The sequence below is a fragment of the Sus scrofa genome, chromosome 9, assembly GCF_054392235.1.
Source record: "Sus scrofa isolate SSC_HxYL_T2T_F1_AM1 chromosome 9, Sscrofa_HxYL_maternal_Yorkshire_Landrace_v2.0, whole genome shotgun sequence".
NCBI classification, from domain to species: domain Eukaryota; kingdom Metazoa; phylum Chordata; class Mammalia; order Artiodactyla; family Suidae; genus Sus; species Sus scrofa.
The window spans coordinates 52,290,982-52,310,792 of record NC_139391.1 but is presented as its reverse complement, the minus strand read 5'-3'; the positions used below and the strand labels follow the sequence as shown (position 1 = coordinate 52,310,792).

At 51.9% G+C, this 19,811-nt stretch overlaps 1 protein-coding gene across 6 annotated transcripts; it reads left to right on the top strand.

Annotated features, from left to right (window-relative positions):
• Nucleotides 1–4,076: 4,076 nt before the first annotated feature.
• On the top strand, nt 4,077–18,060 carry ROBO4 (roundabout guidance receptor 4). 6 transcript variants are annotated; one of them, XR_002335715.2, is made up of 18 exons: nt 4,077–4,192; nt 4,501–4,830; nt 5,031–5,188; nt 5,426–5,546; nt 5,812–5,939; nt 6,286–6,514; nt 6,745–6,857; nt 7,844–8,012; nt 8,158–8,343; nt 8,472–8,514; nt 10,695–10,831; nt 10,948–11,211; nt 14,866–14,973; nt 15,148–15,301; nt 15,453–15,682; nt 15,831–16,189; nt 17,057–17,263; nt 17,402–18,060. XR_002335715.2 is itself a non-coding variant. In XM_084976522.1 (18 exons), the coding sequence occupies exons 9-18, from the start codon at nt 8,166–8,168 to the stop codon at nt 17,410–17,412; spliced, it is 1,707 nt and encodes a 568-aa protein (XP_084832648.1). In that variant the 5' UTR covers nt 4,077–4,192; nt 4,501–4,830; nt 5,031–5,188; nt 5,426–5,546; nt 5,812–5,939; nt 6,286–6,514; nt 6,745–6,857; nt 7,844–8,012; nt 8,163–8,165; the 3' UTR covers nt 17,413–18,060. The 6 variants fall into 6 exon arrangements, 3 of the variants coding, with proteins under 3 accessions (XP_084832648.1, XP_013834985.1, XP_084832647.1); XM_084976522.1 differs by having other exon boundaries at nt 8,163–8,343; nt 15,453–15,698; XM_013979531.3 differs by having other exon boundaries at nt 15,453–15,698.
• The last annotated feature ends 1,751 nt before the right edge of the window (nt 18,061–19,811 follow it).

The following is a 19,811-nucleotide window of genomic DNA, read 5'->3' as shown; positions in this document are numbered from 1 at the left end:
CTCTTAGTTATACTGGGAGACATATAAAATAAAGGTTCTGGGTAGTACTGTTCATAACAGAAGAAGAAAATGAACCACTTGATATACTACGTAGCAAGGACATTATCAAAAGCAATTGATAATTTCTTCTGCAAAGAATCATGGAATTGTCTCTGATTCCTCACAGCCCCCAATTTACAACAAAGCTCCACTTCCTAGGCCCTCCCCAGTATCACCCAATCAAAGCCCAAATCTTACAATAGGTTCTTTCTAAAACCTTCTTATTGAGACACCCCACATTTCCCCATGATGTGCCCTCCCCTTAGCTACAAAGACTAGTAAACCCAACATATTCAACAACCCCTGTGTTCTTGGTAGTCTTTGGCTGGAGGGCATAGATAGGCTGAATGCAAAGTACAGTATCTGATCTCTTTTTCTCATTGGACATTTGAGCAGACAGTTAAATATTGATGCCAACAGCCTTTGGAATCTCCAATGTTTGGTCTATATGTGATCCATAGACATTGGTTTTGAGGAAGTCAAGAAACTCTGGGACCCTGAAATGGACCAGAAATGAGGGAACAGAAGCAGAGCCAGTGACGCGGCCTCAGGGCAAATTTTGCCGTCAACTAAAAGGGGATCATTGAGTCTCTTGACTCAATTTCCCTTCAGCTATTAGCATCTTGGAACAAAGAGGAGAATTTGGAGGTTGGACCAAAGAGACTCAAGCAAAGAGGGAAATACAACAAAACAAAAACAAGAAGACATATAAGGCAGGATCTCAAGGCCAAAAACAGTGCCCTGGGTGATGGGGGCTGTGACTGTGTTAGTCAGGGAGGGGGTGTGTCCTTCCCAGAACACTCAAGGGCTAATTCATGCATACCTAGTGTTTTCAGAGCACTTCCATATCCACTATCCACAAACCTCATACAGACTTTTATTTATCTATCTATCTATTTATTTATTTATTTATTTTAGGGCTGCACCAGTGGCATATGGAAGTTCCCAGGCTAGGGGTCAAATCAGAGCCATAGCTGCTGGCCTACCACAGCCACAGCAAATGGGGATCCAAGCCATTCTGCAACCTACACCACAGCTCACAGCAACACCGGATCCCCAACCCACTGAGTAAGGCCAGGGATCGAAACCACATCCTCATGGATACTAGTTCAATTCCACTGAGCCATGACAAGAACTCCCAGACATTTTATAAATGAAGAAAGTGGGACTTAGAGAAGTTATGTGACTTATTCAAGGTCCCCTGCCAGTAAGAAGTAGAACCAGGACTATAACCTAAGAATAACTAACATCAAATTCCACTGGAATTAGTACTGTTTACCCTACCAGCTTGGCCAGCAGGAGTCCCCAGCTACATTTTTAGAGAACACAGAATAAAATTCCAGAGAAGCCAGGAGCCAGAGGTAGGAAAAAATGTCTGCTGGAGAGTCCTTAAGAAGGACACCTTATCTCTCTCCTCTCTCTTCCCTTTTACAAGCCATGGAACAGTCATTCACAAAAAACACAAAACTCTAAAACCAGGAGGTAAAGGAAGATACTCATCTAAAATGGTCACTGGCCCAGTACATCACCAGGGTCCCAGAGTAAAGCTTCCTTGAAATAACTGGAGGCAGCTCCCATCAACTCACGTCATCCCCATGACTCACGCAGTTGGCTCTTCCTTAACGTGTGGAAATGAGACAATCAGGATGCTGATGGGCCAGGTTTCTGGAAATGAGCCCTGTGGTCTCTGAGAGCCATCCAAACCTCCCTCACTGTTGGGAAGTCCCCTTGGCCATCCATCCATGGAGCCCTGAGTACCCTGGATGCTTGGACTGAGGGAGGAGAGAGGTCATGTCCTCAGAGTGATGGGTGCTTCCAATCTCCATCAGTTCCTTAGCGCCAGAGTGTGAGAATGTGGAGAGGCTATGCAGACATCGATATCCAGGGATGAGGCATGTGACAGTGTGGCCCCTCTGGGGCTCTGTTCCAACAGGACAGCACTGGCATCTCTCCTCACTGAGTCACCCATCCATTCCCACTCAGCTAAGGACAAGGCTAGTCATGGATCCTTTGAGACTTGTCCTCTTTTCCCTGAGGGAAATTGATACCCTCTTTCTGGATTGTAGAGATTTGAGTCAAATCAAGCTACCATTAAATCATTAGCAGAGAACTTGGTTAGTCTCCCCAAGTCCAATGTATAAGCAGATGAGAGTAAAGAAGGATTGCTAATAGCAACATTCTTGGAGAGCAGGCTGTCAGGGGGCCAAAGTCTTGCAGGCTCTGGACCTGGGAGATCTCAAATAGCTCCTGCATCGATCAGGTTCTACAGGTCCTTGACCCCCAGAATTCTACTCTGCTCAGCCTGGCACACATACCCCCAGGCACATGCCATGGAGTCTGTCACTGCCCTTAGCTCCTCATCTTTTGAAACCAAACTCTATTCTCTGACCCCAGTTTCGATTCTTTCAGCTCTGTCACTCTGGTACCTTCACCCTGTCTATTCTTTAACCCCTTGGAAATGCCCAGTTTTGGGGCACCACAGTGTACCCCTGCTCTAATTGTCTTAATCAGTCTTGGTCTGCATTTGAGAGGAAGGAGGACGAGAGCGAAGGCTGTGGCTGGCACCAAGGCCAGGCTGAGAAGGGGGAGGAAGGGAGGGAGTCAGCTGGATTCGGAGCCCCACAAAGGAGCTGACCAGGAACAATGAGGAACAAAGGCTGGACATTCTTCCGCTGAGCCCCCAGAGCCTGGCCTTGGCCTTCCGGGAACAGCTCCAGGAAATGTCTGAGATTCCAGATTTGGAAGGAAGAGACCTGTAAACAGGAGCTGGGCTCCAAGAGACGAGAGAAGCATCTCTCTAGTAAGGGGGCAAGGGGCAGCCGGGTGAGCACCAACATTACAGGCTCAGAAGCTACAGGCCTCTCTGCTGTAGACACAAGATTTCAGGGCTGGAAAGACTCCTTCTTTTTTTTTTTTTTTTTTTTTTTTTTTTTTGCAATTTAGGGTCATATCCGTGGCATATGGAGGTTCCCAGGCTAGGAGTCAAATCTGAGCTACAGCTGCCAGCCTATACCACAGCCACAGCAACTCAGGATCCAAGCCACATCTGCGACCTACACCACAGCTCACAGCAACACCAGATCCCTAACCCACTGAGCAAGGCCAGGGATCAAACCTACATCCTCATGGATCCTAGTTGTGCTCATTAACTGCTGAGCCACAAAGGGAACTCCAGGGCTGAAAGACTCTTAAAGGTCATTTAGTCCAGCCACCATTCCAGGGCCTGAAAAATCTCCCTGCCAACGATGCTTGAATGTGCATAAAAATAAATAAATCACAATACTGGCTAAGCTTTATAGATTGCTTACAATGCATTAGGCACTGAACAAGGTAATTTTATGCTTTATCTTCTCTCACTCTTACTCCAGCTCAAGGTAGTAACTATTATTATTATTATTATTATTATTGTTCCCACTTTAAAAATATTTTTGGGAATGAAGTCACTTGCCCAAGGACTCCCAGAAGTTTATCTTACCTGTCTCTGAGCTGACTTAGGAACACACTGTGGGCATCTCCCAGATGCCAGGGCTTCTGATCTATCTTCTGTCCTACCACTGCCACCTGTGCCTGGGAAATGGTTCAACCAGGACAAAAAGCTCCTGCTCCCTGCACCTGGCTTCCATGGCCGCTTTCCTCCACCCTCAGCGGTTCCAGCTCGGGGTCTCTGTTCCCCTCTAGCATGGGGTTGCCTAGAAGCACAGGGATTGGGACTAGCATTCAAGGGTTCAATGGAGGCTTAAGGTAAAGACCAAATTTGTGTTTGGAGTTCTGGTTCTAGTGTGAGGATTACCTCTACGAAACGGAGACCAGATCACAAGGTAAACCCCAGGGCTGGAGCTGGAGTCAGAGGTTACCTCTAAGGGTCAAGGTCAGAGAGTTTTTCTCCTCTGGTCTCCTCCCGGTTCTCCAAGGCACTGAGAGCCAGGCAGGAAGCATCGGTTTCCTCAAAGCCGCTTCCCTCCTGGGGCAGAGTCTCCGTCACAAACAACCACCGCCACCCGCCCCGCCCCTCCTTCCCTCCGCTGTGAGCTCAGAACAGTAGGACAAAGTGCTTCGGACAAGGACGGAGGCCTGAGAGCAGCCATGGGCTCTGGAGGAACCGGCCTGCTTGCGGCCCATTGGCCTCTGCCTCTCCTGCTTCTGCTCCTGACGGGTGAGTGCGGCCCTCCCCAGTCCTAGCCCAGGCTCCCTTCATCCAAGGTCTGGCCAAGGTGGGGAGGAGGCTCCTGGCTCCTTTGCTTCCCCGTTCCAGTAGGGGTACCAGAGATGATGATGAAGGCGGTGGTGAGACCAAGTGCAGACAGAGAGCCCCCTGGCCCTCCCCTGGATGCTGGCGCGTGTTGGCCCTCTCTCCTCCCAGCTAGCATGCTATCTGGGAGCAGGTCTTCAGACAAGAGAGGGCATACGAGGAGTGCAGAGATCTGGAGGCCTTATCGGGCTCTACCTCCTTTTCTCTCCCAGGAGGCCTGGCTCAGGACTCCCCACCCCAGATCCTAGTCCACCCTGAGGACCAGCTGCTCCAGGGCCCAGGCCCAGCCAGGATGAGCTGCCGGGCCTCAGGCCAGCCACCACCCACCATCCGCTGGCTGCTGAATGGGCAGCCCCTGAGCATGGTTCCCCCCGACATTCACTACCTCTTACCTGATGGAACCCTCCTGCTGCTGCGGCCCCCTCCCCGGGGACGTGCCCACGATGACCAGGCCCTATCCACAGACCTGGGCATCTACGCGTGTGAGGCCAGCAACCGGCTGGGCACAGCAGTCAGCCGGGGCGCTCGGCTGTCTGTGGCTGGTGAGGCCTGGGCTGGAAGACTTGGGAGGGGAAGCCTGGGTGGGGGTGGCCCTACATGGGAGACCTGGGAGGTGGGCCTCTGAAGAGTGAGCATAAGGCAGCGAAAAGGTAGGTAACGCAGAACAGTTGGAGACGCCGAGAAAAGACCTGGGTGGGAAGACGGGGTACAGTTCCCTGCCGACCCTCCGCCCTCCCTGCAGTCCTCCGGGAGGATTTCCTGATTCAGCCTCGGGATACGGTGGCCACGGCGGGTGAGCAGGTGATTCTGGAGTGTGGGCCTCCTTGGGGCCACCCAGAGCCCACAGTCTCATGGTGGAAAGATGGGAAACCCCTGGTCCTGCAGCCAGGGCGGCACTCAGTAAGTATAGCCCCATGTCGTCACATACTTCATCCTGTCCTGGCCACAGAAATGCACACCGGGGGGCTGCCCCTCCCTGCCACCCCATGTCCCCTACAGAACTGGAGGAAGGAGACCTCCCTCCCACATGGGAGACTTCACAATACACTTAGGCCTCCCTCCCACATGGGAGACTTCACAATACACTTAGGCCTCCCTCCCACATGGGAGGCTTCACAATACACTTGACCTTGACAGGTGTCCAGAGGGTCCCTGCTGATGGCAAGAGCAGAGAAGAGCGATGCAGGGACCTACATGTGTGTGGCCACCAACAGCGCAGGAAAACGGGAAAGCCGGGCAGCCAGGGTGTCTGTCCAGGGTAAGGGGAGGGTGGTCAGCTAAAGTCAGGGCCAAGGTGGGGGGGGCCTCAGTTAGGGTGGTGTGGTCCAGTTTGGGCTGTTAGGGTATGTGGGATCAGGGTATGTGGGGACCCCATGTAGGGAAGTTTCCCCCGTCCTAGAGTAGAAATTGGGCAATTGCCCTAGACCTGGGCAATCTGGAGTTTGGAGTCCCCCGTGGCTGAGGGATGTTCCATTCCTTGGATCTGGCCTGTGGGCCCCACCCCAGCCCTGTGCTCTCCACAGAGCCCCAGGACTACAAGGAGCCCCTGGAGCTTCTGGCCGTGCGCATTCAGCTGGAAAACGTGACCCTGCTGAACCCGGACCCTGCAAAGGACACCAAGCCTGGGCCTACTGTATGGCTCAGCTGGAAGGTGAGGCCCAGGACCCTGGGGTGGGGCCAGTCACTGCTCAAGAGAGGGCCAGTTGGGAGTTCCCGTTGTGGCTCAGCAAGTTATGAACCCAACTAGTATCCATGAGGGTTCAATCTCTGACCTCACTTAGTGGGTTAAGGATCTGGCATTGCTGCAAGCTGCAGTGTAGGTCAAAGATGTGGCTTGGATCTGGTGTTGTTATGGCTGGTGTAAGCTGGCAGCTGCAACTCCAATTCTACCCGTAGCCTGGGAACTTCCATATGAGGCAAGTGTGGCTGTAAAAAGCCAAGCAAAAACAAACAAACAAAAAATTGTGAGATCCCTGAGCCCTCCTCCCCTTTCCCAGGTGAGCGGCCCTGCTGCACCTGCTCAGTCCTACACAGCTCTGTTCAGGGCCCAGGCTGCTCCTGGAAGCCAGGGAGCTCCATGGACAGAGGCCCTGCTGGCTGGCTGGCAGAGTGCAGAGCTCGGGGGCCTCCACTGGGGCCAAGACTATGAGTTCAAAGTGAGACCATCCTCCGGCCGGGCTCAAGGTCCCGACAGCAACGTGCTGCTCCTGAGGCTACCTGAACAAGGTCAGGGAAGATGTCCCCCGAACCCCAACAAGATACCTCTGGCTCCTTCTTATCTGGAGGTCCCTGGTCTGTCCCACTCTAGTTAGGGAGGATGGTGGTGAAGTCCAACCCCTGGACCCCCTCCTGCCCTGAAAAGCTCTTATTCTCATCATGTTCCTATTCCAGCTCTTTTCCCTAGAGTCCTCTCCCTCAGCATCCCTTAAAGCCTCTCCCCACCCCTCCCCCCACAGTGCCCAGCGCCCCTCCCCAGGAGGTGACTCTAAGACCTGGCAATGGCAGTGTCCTTGTGAGCTGGGTGCCACCACCTGCCGAAAACCACAATGGCATCATCCGTGGCTACCAGGTAACTGCCCCCAAGATGGCACACCCTTCCCAGTGATGCCAGGACATCCCTATTCCCTGGCATCCTGTAGGCCCTTGTTCTGGGCACTAAGAAACAGTACCTGTGCAGAGAAGCAAGGGAAACTTGCTGTTATTGAGCAAGGACCACACTGTCTGCCAGACACTGCCAAGCACTTACCTACAGGATCTCATTTCATCTCCTAGTCCAATCTGGGTTATTATCCCCAATTTATAGACATGGAAAGTGAGGCTAAGGTCACGGGTGTAGGAAAGAACACAGGAATCAAACCAGACTGTGTCTGACCCTCAGCTTCTAAGGCTGTGGTGTCAGAGGGTGGTTTCAGGACCAGCAATATCAGCATCACCTGAGAATTTGTTAGAATGTGAATTCTGGGGTTCCTGCTGTGGCACAGTGAGTTAATGATCCGGTTTGTCTCTGTGGAGGTGCTGGTTCCATCTCCGGCCTGGCACAATGCGTTAAGCATCCAGCGCTGCTGCAGCTATAGTATAGGTCACAGCTGGGGCTCGGATTCGATCCCTGGCCTGAGAACCTCTATATGATGCCAAGGCTGTGGCCAAAAAAGCGGGAAAAGCAGGTCAATTTCCTAGGTCCTTTCCCGGGCTTCATGAATCAGAAAGTCAGTCATGGACCTGGCAATTTGGATTTTAACAAATTCACCAAATGATCTGGAAACACACTGGAGTGTTTGAGAACCACTGGTCTAATGTCTGTTCCATCTGACTACCTTTGTCCCTCATCTATCCATCTAGAAAGAAGTCTCTCCCACTTTGTAGGGGAGAAGGGGATAGGAAGTGTGGGTGCATGGGGGAGGGTGTCCCCAGATGAATGGCAGGGCACGGTGACCACATGCCTAGAGTCCAGTCTGCAGATGATGGGCTCAACTGCTGGGATGGTGGTCTGCAGATGATGGGCTCAACTGCTGGGATGGTGCTGGGCATGGGAACTCACCTCTGTTTGTGCCTCAGGTCTGGAGCCTGGGCAACACTTCACTGCCCCCAGCCAACTGGACCGTGGTGGGTGAGCAGACCCAGCTGGAGATCGCCACCCACATGCCAGGTTCCTACTGCGTACAAGTGGCTGCAGTCACTGGGGCTGGGGCTGGGCAGCCCAGCAGCCCTGTCTGCCTCCTGTTAGGTGAGGACAGTGGCCATTGGCCCCTCCCATATCCTCTCAGTCCCAGTTCCCACCTTTCTCCCCGCTCACACTTTAAGCTCCTCTCCCTTGTCTGCCCCGGTTACCTCACCCGCCCCCCTCTTCCTGAGCTCAAATTCCCATACAGAGCAGGCCATGGAGCAAGCTGCCCAAGAACCCAGTAGGCATGGTCCATGGACCCTGGAGCAGCTGAGGGCAGCTTTGAAGCAGCCAGAGGTCATTGCCAGTGGGGGTGTTGTGCTCTGGCTGCTGCTGATGGGCATCGCCGTGTGCATCCACCGCCGGCGCCGGGCTGGCGTGCACCTGGGCCCAGGTGAGAAGGTGAAATGGACTCACAGGTTGGTCAGGCCTTCCCTGGGTCCAGCCAGAACGTTACAAGGGCTTAGACCTCTAGCCTGGTGCTGAGACTCTGGATTAAGCTTTCCTCCTGTCCTCTTCCAGGTCTGTACAGATATACCAGTGAGGATGCCATCCTAAAACACAGGTGAGAGATGAAAGGGCCTGAACTGAGGGAGGGCAGAGTGGCCAAGGTACAGTGGAGCAGGGACAGAGAATTGCCAGGCTCCCCTACTACCAGGCAGTTTGGCATCCTAGTACCTGAATCTTCCCTGAACTTCAAGTAATAATTTATTCATTCATGTTCCTATTACACTTTTGACAGGCGAGTAAACTAAGATGCATAACTCGAGTGACTGCTCAAAGCTACATAGCTAGTAGCTGCCTTCTGAACTCCTAATCCAGGTGCTCTCATCACTGACCTGTCATCAATACTTACTGCACTCACCTGCTGACACATTCTACCAGGTGAAGAATAACTAGCACAAGAGGGCCAGTCTGGTTTTTAACTTTCTCTGTACAACCAGCATCTACCTACTGGTGACTTTGCAGCCAGGAAATCACCTACCCCATTAAGGCATCTTTCCTTCACACAAATTCACCCACATTTCCAGCAGAGGGCAGTCTGTCCCACATGATAGATTCCCACTCCTCAGTAACTAGAACCTCCTGCAGGTGTATCTGCTCCAATTGCGTTTTGGCTGCCTGAGCAAGTCTCCGGTTATGAGACAAGACACTCAGAAAGAAAGCATCTTTTTTCTCCTATTGGCTGAATACTAATGAAATACTAAATAACCATTTCATCTGCTCTTTATCTGTAGATTTCCTCTGGGAGATTTCACATTCCAGGTCTGCATCTTTCAACAGTTTATCAAGCACCTACTAGGTGCCAGAGGAGTCCAGCTCTTGAACTACCTCTTTTTTATTTTTTTTAAGGCCGCACACGTGACATATGGAGGTTCCCAGACTAGGAGTGAAACTGGAGTTGTAGCCACTGGCCTACACCACAGCCACAGCAACGCCAGATCCAAGCCTCGTCTGTGACCTATACCACAGCTCACAGTAGCACCAGATTCTTAGCCCACTGAGAGAAGCCAGGAATCGAACCTGCATTCTCGTGGATACTAGTTAGATTCGTTTCTGCTGAGCCACAATGGGAACTCCCTTGAGCTACCATTTTTACGTCAGTTTCTCAGCCCAGAGCAAGGTTCAAAGTCTGCTGGTGCTGTGTTTCTGCATTGTTCTGTGCTCACTGAACTTTCTCTTCCACTTACCTCCTGGGCTTAGTCTGCCCTGCTCTGAGCTTTCTCTGACTCCCCTGGAACTTCATTCCTTGTCCTTGAGGGAGATTCCATTCTGATCACTTTGTTCATTCACTCCTGTAAAACTGCCTCTGTCTGCCAGAAACTCTCGGTCTGGCAGAGACAACCACACTAGCATATATGTAATGAAGTGCTGGATGTGCAGAAATGTGTATGAGTACATGTGGGGGTTGGCTAGGGAACGACAGGAGGAAGAGTTCACATGCACCCTGACAGTAAGAAGGGGAAGGGCAGAGGGAGCAGCAAGAAATGCCTGCTGTATTCATAGAGAAAAACAAGCCTTTTGGTCTGGCTGGGTTTTAGGGTATGAGATGGGTCAGAGCAAAGGATAAGGCTGAAGAGCTGCAAGCCAGACCAGTGAGGGTCCTGCTAGCCATGCTAGGCAGCTGGACTCTGTCTTGGTAAGTGGGGAGCCATTGAAGGTTATAGGCAGACAAACATGCTTTGATCCCATCCCTGTTCTTGAAAAATCACTTAAGCAGCCAGCATGGTGCCCTGTTCAAAGGGAACCAGACTTCTATATAACGCAACATCCGTATAGCAAACTACAGCTCTGCCAGCTGAGTGAACTCCCATTTCCTCAACTCATAGCATCAGGTTTGTATGGAAGGGCTGACTGTTGCCATTTTACAGATGGAGAAACTGGAGCTTAAAGAGGCTAAATAGACTGAGTTACCCAGGGTTACTCCGCTAAGATATGGCTGATGGAGATCTTCAAACCAGATTTGTCCGGCTCACTCCTTTGTTCTTGTTGTCTCAGAACATAGTCTCTCATAAATACCTCCTAGCTCTGGGCAACTTGGACTTGCCCTGGCCCCCAAAATAAGAAAGGGGTGCTGAGTTTGGGACACCAGATCAGAGATCTTAAGAAGTCTGTGAAGGGCTGAAAAGTAGTGAGAATAAGGCTGATACCACCAACTAGCCCACCCCTCCTGCTACCCAGGTCTTGGCCAATCATGTTCTCCCTCTGCCCTCTCCTCTGCCCACCCCGCCCTCCACCACCCAGAACGGATCACAGTGACTCCCCATGGCTGGCAGACACTTGGCGCTCCACCTCCGGCTCCCGGGACATCAGTAGTAGCAGCAGCCTCAGCAGCCGGCTGGGAGTGGACCCCCGGGACCCACTAGACAGTCGTCGCTCCTGTAAGCATGTGGGGGGTGGGGGTGGCAGCAGTGGAACAGGGGTCTGGGGGCTGGAGAAGGGGGACATGGGCCTGGTGCATTCACCATAACTCCTCCTGGCATTTTTACCATCGCAGTGATCTCCTGGGATCCCCGAAGCCCCGGTGTGCCCCTGCTCCCCGACACCAGCACCTTTTATGGCTCCCTCATCGCTGAGCTGCCCTCCAGCCCCCCAGCCCGGCCAAGCCCCCAGGCCCCAGCTGTCAGGCGGCTCACCCCCCAGCTGACCCGGCTCTCCAGCCCCTGGCCCAGTTCAGACAGCCTCTGCGGCCGCAGGGGCCTCTCTTCTCCACGCTTGTCTCTGGCCCCTGCAGAGGCTTGGAAGGCCAAAAAGAAGCAGGGTAAGGCCAGGAGGATGGACACCCCCTGAAGTGGGTGGTGGGAGTGCCAGGAGTGGGCATGTGGTGACCTGGATGCTGGGCGTGGGCTGCATCCCACCCACTCTCCTGTCCTGATGGGGGCCTGGCACCAAGCACCCAGCCAGGAGTGTGCTGGCCTCTGCTTTCCTTTACATCATGCTAGCAGTGAGCCCTGTTGCTGCAGCCGGCTCAATTCAGCAAACATTTAATAAGCGCCACTGTATGCCAGACAGGGGAACACAGACACCAGACATGGTCCTTACTCTCTACAAGCTCAACATCTAAGGAAAGTGACCGGCACACAGTGATTCTAGAACCTGAAGGAATGTGACCAGTGCTGGCATGAGGCCTCAGGCACTCGTGAACTCTGTGTTGTATACATACACTGTGTACATGTCTGCCCGGATACTGACCCCCAACTCGCTTCCCAGAGGAGAATAAGTATTTCCTCTCTGACCAGATTTCTCTCCCGAGTTCCACCTGCCTGGTTTGACTTTCCAGAGGGAAATCATGACAGTCTGTCTCTGTTTCTTTGACAACTATTATATGTTAGGTGCTTTGCTTATATTTATTTCATTTAATCCTCAAAACATGTTGGCTCAGTGTTATTTCTCTAAGTTTCCAAATAGGTAAAGAGGGTCAGAATTAGGTAACTTGTTCAAAACCCCACGTCAGTAACAGCAGATGTCAGATCTGAAGCCAGATGGTCTGCTTCCAAGGGCTACTCTGTTCTCTCTGGAAGCACCCTTGGGAAATCGTTGACTCTTTTCTACTGTTTTTGAACGTTGCCTGTGCTCTCTCTGCCGTCTCCATGAGCTTTCTGTACTGAGTAGTAAGATTTACAAATGTTCAGCAGCCAATTTTTTTTAAGTGGATATAATCCAACTTTTCATAAGACCAAGATAGATTCAGAGTAATTAAGAGCTTGTCCAATATCCAGAATCTTATGGTTCTGGACATTATCAAAGCTCGCAGTCTTTCAGGTTTGCCTTGAAGCTATTGCGGTAGAAATCCTCCCTGGTAATGAAATACCAGCTAAAAAGAAGCTGCGTAAGTCTCATTTAAAAACTAGCTTTTTGGGAGTTCCCATTGTGGCGCAGTGGTTAACAAATCCGACTAGGAACCATGAGGTTGCGGGTTCAATCCCTGGCACCACTCAGTGGGTTAAGGATCAGGCATTGCCATGAGCTGTGATGCAGGTTGGAGACGCGGCTCGGATCCTGCGTTGCTGTGGCTGTGGCATAGGCTGGTGGCTACAGCTCCAATTAGACCCCTAGCCTGGGAACCTCCACATGCCACCAATGCAGCCCTAGAAAAAGGCAAAAAATAAATAAATAAAAACTAGCTTTTTGGAGTTCCCTGGTGGCCTAGCAGTTAATGTTCCAGAATCGTCACTGCTGCAGTTTGGGTCACTGCTGTGGCACAGGTTTGATTTCTGGTCCAGGAACTTCCACATGCTGTGGGTGTGGCCAAAAAAATAATAATAATAAATTTATCTTTTCTTATGGAGAACTATGGTGACTATATAAGGTATACTCTGTCTGAGAAAATTAATACTACTGGAAAAAAAGTAATTTTCTCTCTTTCTTTTTTTTTTTTTTCTTTTTTTTTTTTTTTTTTTTTGGCTTTTTAGGGCCACACTCCTGGTATATGGAAGTTCCCAGGCTAGGGGTCAAATTGGAGCTGCAGCTGCTGGCCTACCACAGCTCATGGCAATGCCAGATCCTTAACTCACTGAGCAAGGGCAGGGATCAAACCTGCATCCTCATAGATATTAGCTGAGTTTGTTACGGTAGAGCCACAACGGGGTCTCCCAAGTGAACAATTTTCTAGTCAGTTAAGTTCTTTCAAATAATATTGAAACTAAATCCAAGAAATTCCAAGCAAGGTATAAGGAGGATTTTTGTTGTCCTTTAGAGAAAATGAAATGAGCTGGGAGAAATGTAGCTCCTTTTCCAGGACTGGTCTTTCCCCTTCCTGTTCCCCACAAGCCAACATAACCAGCCTCTGCTCCCATTTCTGAGCTTAATCAAGAAACCAGGCACAAGACAAAAAAAAGGAGATGACAGCAGGGTTGGAGCACCTAAAGTCGGCTTCCAGGACTCCCTGGGTCATACGACAATTAAAGGAAATGAGTAAAACCCAAAGTACAAAAGTAAACTTTGATGGAGGAAGTCTAGCCATTGTGTGAGTTTTCATCCCAGGGGTTCAGAAGGTCTGGCTACTGTACAGGGATTCCTAGGCCCAGATCAATTCTCTCCCCACCCTTTTTTCGTTGTGCCATGCCTGTGGCACGTGGAACTTCCCAGGCTAGGGATCGAACCTGCACCATAGCAGTGACCTGAGTCGCAGCAATGACTACACTGGATCCTTAATCCACTGAGCCACAAGGGAACGCCACAAGATCGATTCTTGATGAACACCTTGTCCCTGCCCTGAAACTGCCCATCGTGGCCCCTAGATCTTTGAGATCAGACTGACTAGACAGTTCATTTTCCAGGGTCCTGACTGGTCTCTGATCCTCTTTCCTAACTGGGCTTCTAATCATGTGATATTAATCTAAAGGTTGTTTCTTTTCTCCTTTGCTTTATGTTCTCCTGTTCCTGGTCTTGGGAAAGATCTCTTCCCTCTATCACTCTGTTCCTCTCTGGTTTAAACTTAGATCCATTTTGGTTTTGGCCTGACTGCCTCATAGCACACAGCTGGGTCTTCTGTATTGTCACAGTTCACTCAGAGTCCTGTCTCTTAAGCGGCCATGTGGACCAGATGACATCTGCCATCTTGTGCATGATCCTTCTGACCTTGTGTTTACACCAGCATCTCTGAAATCATCCATCCATTCGCTCATTCATTCAATACATATCGAATATCCACAGACAGGGCATTTCCTCCCCGGGTGAGACCAACACATCTTCCTATTCTGAAGTTCCTCTTCCTAAGTCCCACCAGATGGACTCTTCCACCACACCTGGCATGTTTTGGGGCTCCCTGGTTTTAACTCATCCATTCAGCTCAACATGACCGTCCTGCCCACCTCCCCAAGTGAGAGACCCTCAGGTTTATCAGGGCAGGACCAACCAATTTGAGACATTGGCAAATTAACAAATTCTCTCCAAGAAAAGAAGAAATGGAAATTAAGAGATTCTCGCCAAGAACAGAAGGAACATTTTCCTTCACAGAGAAGAGCCAAAATTCGAGAGAGTAGGTAGCAAGGTGAAGGTATAGAGATCAGGAATTGGAATGTATACACTAAAGAGAAAGAATGCTGTTTTTAAAAGTATCTATTAAGTGCCAGGAACTTTCCAATCTGTTTTTAATTAATTGGCAAAACCATCCTTTGACGTGGTTGTTTACAAATGAAACTGGCTCAGAAAGGTTAATGGATTTACCTGAGGTCACACAGCTCAAAGGTGGCTGAGCCGGGCTACGAGTGCAGGCCTTGTGACTCCAAGCCCAGTGCTCCATCCACTCTGTCACAGGTGCCTGGATGGAGGCTGGGAGTGGAGAGGTTGGAGGGAGGCTCTTCCCTCTTTTCTCTTGGTTCAGGAACTGCAAAGCTTAATTGGATGACAGTGCTCACAGGTCTGAAAGGCCCGCCCACGCTTGTCCCCCAACCACCTACCCTTTCCTTTGCAGAGCTGCACCAGGCCAACAGCTCCCCGCTGCTCCAGGCCAGCCACCCTTCGGAGCTCTGGGCCTGCGAATTGGGCAACAGAGGCTCCAAGAACCTTTCCCAAAGCTCAGGTAAGAGGAGGGCCCTGGGAGGCAAGTGGGGGTGGTTAGTCAGAGCGTGAGGCCCACCCACTCCTACCTCTGGCTTCGTGTTTCTGAGGAGGCTGCAGGTGGGTTGGGTGTGGGGCAGGAAGCTTCCAGGCAAGTGGCCTGGGGCTGATGGGAGTTCTACTATCTCCTGCTCAGGCTATGGCTCCCCAGGAGCTTCGCCTCGGGCTCTGGTTGCCTGGCGGGCCCTGGGACCACAGCTCCTCCGCTCCTCCAATGAGCTGGTGACTCGCCCTCTCCCCCCAGCACCCCTCTCCCCTCGTGGACCCCCCACTCAGAGACAACAGACCCAGTAAGAAAGCATGGGGTCAGGAAGCCAGGCTGGGCATGGGGTCTGGGGGCGGGGGAAATGCTTGCTGAGTGTGGATGGGGTCGGAGGAGGGGTGGCAGCTACCAGAAGAACAGCACTAACCATCCTGCCGCTGCTGTCTTACCCCAATCAGGCACTCGGTGGAACCCCCAGCTCCCTCCTGCCCTGTCCTGCCAGCAGCCCCGGTCCCAGTCCTTAGCCCCTCTGGTCCCCCCAGCCCCTCCAGCCCCCAGGCCTCCTCCCTCTCCGGTCCCAGCCCAGCCTCCAGTCGCCTGTCCAGCTCGTCACTGTCATCGCTGGGGGAGGATCAGGACAGTGTGCTGACCCCTGAGGAGGTGGCCCTGTGCCTGGAGCTCAGTGAGGGTGAGGAGACCCCCAGGTGAGTAGCCTGAGGGGGAACCAAAGGACGATGGATGCTTACCTCCACCCGCTGCCACCACCCACTGTTGCTGCCACTCCACGCCCTGCCCCGCCTCAACCTCGTCTTGTCTCCCCTCTGGCCTCTTCCCAGGAACAGTGTTTCTCCTATGCCAAGAGCGCCCTCACCCCCCATCACCTACGGCTACATCAGCGTCCCCACAGCCTCGGAACTGGCGGACATGGGCAGGGCTGGGGGAGGGGTGGGGTCCGAGGTGAGGGGCTTGTTGTGCCCACCTCGGCCCTGCCCCACGCCCACCCCCAGCGAGGGTTCCTTGGCCAATGGCTGGGGCTCAGCTTCTGAGGACAACGCCCCCAGCGCCAGAGCCAGCCTGGTCAGCTCCTCTGACGGCTCCTTCCTTGCCGACGCCCACTTCGCCCAGGCCCTGGCCATGGCTGTGGACAGCTTTGGCTTTGGTCTGGAGCCCAGGGAGGCCGACTGTGTCTTCACAGGTATGTGGGGTCGCTGTCTTGCTCCTCACCCCCAACCCTTGGAGTGGACACAGCTCCCCCTAACCAAGAGGGAAAGCATCCTAACTACCGTCTTTGTGGTCCTTGTCCTTAAAACAGCTAGTTTTTTATTGAGGGATTACGACCTCCCAGGCACTATGAGAAGTGCTTTACATACATCCAGCATTAACAGCAACTCTGTGAGGAATATTCCTTATCATTTTTTTTTCAAATGAAGAAACTGTGAGTCCAACAGATTTATTAACTTGTCCAAGGTCACCCACCAGAACAAGGACAAATTGTTCAAATCCAAAGCCCAGAGGCAGCCAATTATATGGTCCATTCCGCTACCTCCAGGACCCCCATCTTACCAGCCGTGGGTCCCCAGGAGGGGCTGCTCCTCCACCAAGCAATCCAGATCCGTCCTCACTGTGAGAGGTTCTGTTTTCTCTCTTACGTCCTCTGTGCCTTCAAGGCCTTCCTCTTGCCCAGTGTGTGGCCAGGTGAGGAGTGACAGGGCTCCCTGTGTTCCTTTGGGGTTCCTTCCTCAAACATTCTATCAGATCCCTTAGCCCCATCTTAGGAACCCTAACTCTACCTTTTGCCACCTCTAAAGTGATCAGGCTTGTGGCAAATTCAAGAACAAGGATTACCTGGGGCCGAAGGCCAGGGCTGGGCTGAGAGGAAAGAGTTGAAGCTGTTCTCTGTGAAGAGGCCCCCGGGATGTGGCTGCTGGGACTGCTGGATTGAGGGGGCTAGGTTATGTCTAGGGTTGTGTGTCTGCCTTAAGCAGGCCCAAGTTTGCTGCCATAAACTGGTCCCTGGGGGTGAAGGCCAACCCTCCACAAATACCTCTACCCTCCCGGACAGATGCTTCGTCACCTCCCTCCCCCCGGGATGACCTCTTCCTGACCTCCACCTTCTCCCTGCCCTCGTGGGAGTGGAGGTCAGACTGGTTGGAGGATGTGGAGAAAAACCATGCCCAGCTGTTTGGCAGGGGGCTGCCTTCCCGGCCCTCCGACTCTCGGATCTCTTCCCAGAGAAGTCAGCTCAGCTGTCCTGCACCCAAGGCTGGAGGTAAGTGGCTGGCTGGCTGGCTGATGCTGTCTCTGGTCTAGATGGGTTCTGGAGGGGAGCCAAGAGGGAGCCTGGGGTCTGGCAGGAGAGCTAAGAGACCAGGGGCAGAACTCCACCCTCCTTCAACTTCTCCTACAGACTCCTCCTGATGAGCCCCAAGACTGCCAAGAAGGGACTCCAAACCCCCCTCCCGTCGGCCACCAGCCTGGGCTGTGGTCTTGGCCTGTGCTTCTCTGCATTTGGGGTCCATCTTGCCCAGGCTGCAGGAGCGTTCTCCCTGCTGATGGTGAGAAGAAACGAAAGCAAAACGAAATTAAGAACAAAGCCAACCTGAAGCCCTCAGGAGCAAAAAGGCATCTTCGCCTGACTCCTAGCGCTCGCTCTTCCTTCTGTTCCATCCACTCCCACGACCGAGTCTCTTTGGCCAGGGGGAAGCAGCCCTGTCTCCTGAACTCCCCATCTGCTTGGATCACAGAAGTAGGGGAGACAGAGGTCTTTCTGGAGGACAACAGCAGCTCATGGGAGAGGGCTGTGGAGGAAGGAGCGCCTCAGGGCCTCCTCTCTCAGCTATTTCTGGACCATTCCTCTAGAAGCAAGCTCAACTCTCTCCCCAACCACACCATGAAGGGAAACAAAGAGGGACTCCACTGAGGCAGGCCCTACCTCAGTACCAAGGCAAAGGGTTCAAGATGAGTCTAAGGAGGAAGCATGAAAATGTGGGACAAATGACCAACCCTCTTCATACTGTTGTCACTATAAGCTTAAGGAATTGGAACCATAAAGCTACAGTGACTTGAGTTCTGTGGATCATGCCATTTTGGGGAGGGCTTCTGGGTCAGACAGGGATTAAGCATTCCTTGACGCTTGAGAGTGTTCCTCCTTTCAGTTCTGTTATGAAGGGAGGAATTAACTGCATCACTCAGATTTTAAGCAGAATCCAGAAAAGGGAGGAGGGGGGTTTTCAAGGTCTGCTGGTTTTGGCAGTTTGTCCTATGAAGACACCTACTTTCTGTGGTCCCTGCCCCTCTCCAAAAGACCAGTCCCAGATGGTTTCTTAAAAGAGTCAAAGTAGCCAAGTTCCACAAGAGGTAGAACCACTTACATGACTGGCTAGTGAGCACACTTCAGACAGAAAACAGGACTAAGAAATTGAGGAGCAGAACTTCCAGAGCCTGAACCAAAGAAAATCACTGGAGGACATGCAGGGCTGCATCCATCTGACTTGGAGGGATGTTCAGGGCAGAGCCCATACGTGGGGGGGGATGCTCCTGAGCCTGGCCAGGGCCGAGGGAAGATACCCTCGGGGAGGGCCGATTGGGAAGCAAGCCCTGAAAGAGGGTGAGAATCCTCCAAACCCCAGCAGCTGAGGGAGGCAGGCTGGGTGGGGGTCCTGCTGCCTCACCAGGCCTGGCTGGCTGGACGGTGTGACCTCAGGATGGGAAATCGGAGCCCAGATACACATTCGTTCCTCTCCATTTGCTTTTCCTTTTATGGATTTTGTTTTTCTTTTAACTTCCTGGTAAAATTCCTTTTGAAAACATGCCAATCCCATTTGCCAGACTGAATGAGCAAACGGGATTTGTACACACGTAGGTCAAAGTGGCAGGAGCGGCCAGAGCCTGGGACCGGGGGTCAGTGGCCATTTCCTGAGAGCCTGAGGCAGTTGCTGAGCAAGTGAGAAGGAAATAGACCTCAGATGTCCAGTGAGTGGCATGGACACCGGTGATGGGGACTATGACATTCATGGCCAAATTTTAAAAATATTTCTGCCAGCCTAACCAATTACATCTGAGCCTAACCTGCCCAAGAGGTGCCCATCTACATACGCTGTCTGTGAGGGGCCAGGGATCTGACAAAGACCACTTTTCCTTAATGGCCAGCCCCTTCCTCCCATCCATCCTTTCTTTTCTTTTCTTTCTTTCTTTCTTTTCTTTTCCTTCCTTCCTTCTTTTTCTTTTTCTTCCTTTCTTTCTTTCTTCCTTCCTTCCTTCCTTTCTTTCTTTCTTTCTTTCTTTCTTTCTTTCTTTAATCTTTCTTTCTTTGTTTTTTTTTCCTTCTTTTTAGGACATATGGAAGTTCCCGGGCTAGGTGTTGAATCTTGAATTGGAGCTGCAGCTGCTGGCCTACACCACAGCCAGAGCAACACTGGATCATTTAACTCACTGAGCAAGACCAGGGATCAAACCTGAATCCTCATGGATAGTAGTTGGGTTTTTAACCCGCTGAGCCATGATAGGAACTACAGCTCTTCCTTTCTTTGAGTTTTTTAAAATCATTGCGGTGAAGGGGTGTGCTTGCTTAGAGAGGAGTGGGAGGGCACCCAGGGATGGTCTGGCTCTGCTCAGAAGGAAGAACAAGGTCCTTGCTCTTGGTTATTGGCAAAGTCCCCCTGGTTGTGGGGAGACAGTGGCTTCAGCTTCTTCTAGAGGTGGGACAGGTGGCTTTTCTTAGCCCTGCCCTCGCCTACTGCTTGGTACAGTTGATTTACAATGTTGGGATCATTTCTGCTATACAACAAAGTGATTCAGTTATCTATGTACACATATCC

Coding starts and splice junctions, on each gene's coding strand:
- ROBO4 (XM_013979531.3), top strand. CDS start 4,123: ATGGGCTCTGGAGGAACCGGCCTGCTTGCGGCCCATTGGCCTCTGCCT. Junction 8,013..8,157: donor CCCTGTCTGCCTCCTGTTAG/GTGAGGACAGTG, acceptor ATTCCCATACAG/AGCAGGCCATGGAGCAAGCT. Junction 8,515..10,694: donor GATGCCATCCTAAAACACAG/GTGAGAGATGAA, acceptor TCCACCACCCAG/AACGGATCACAGTGACTCCC.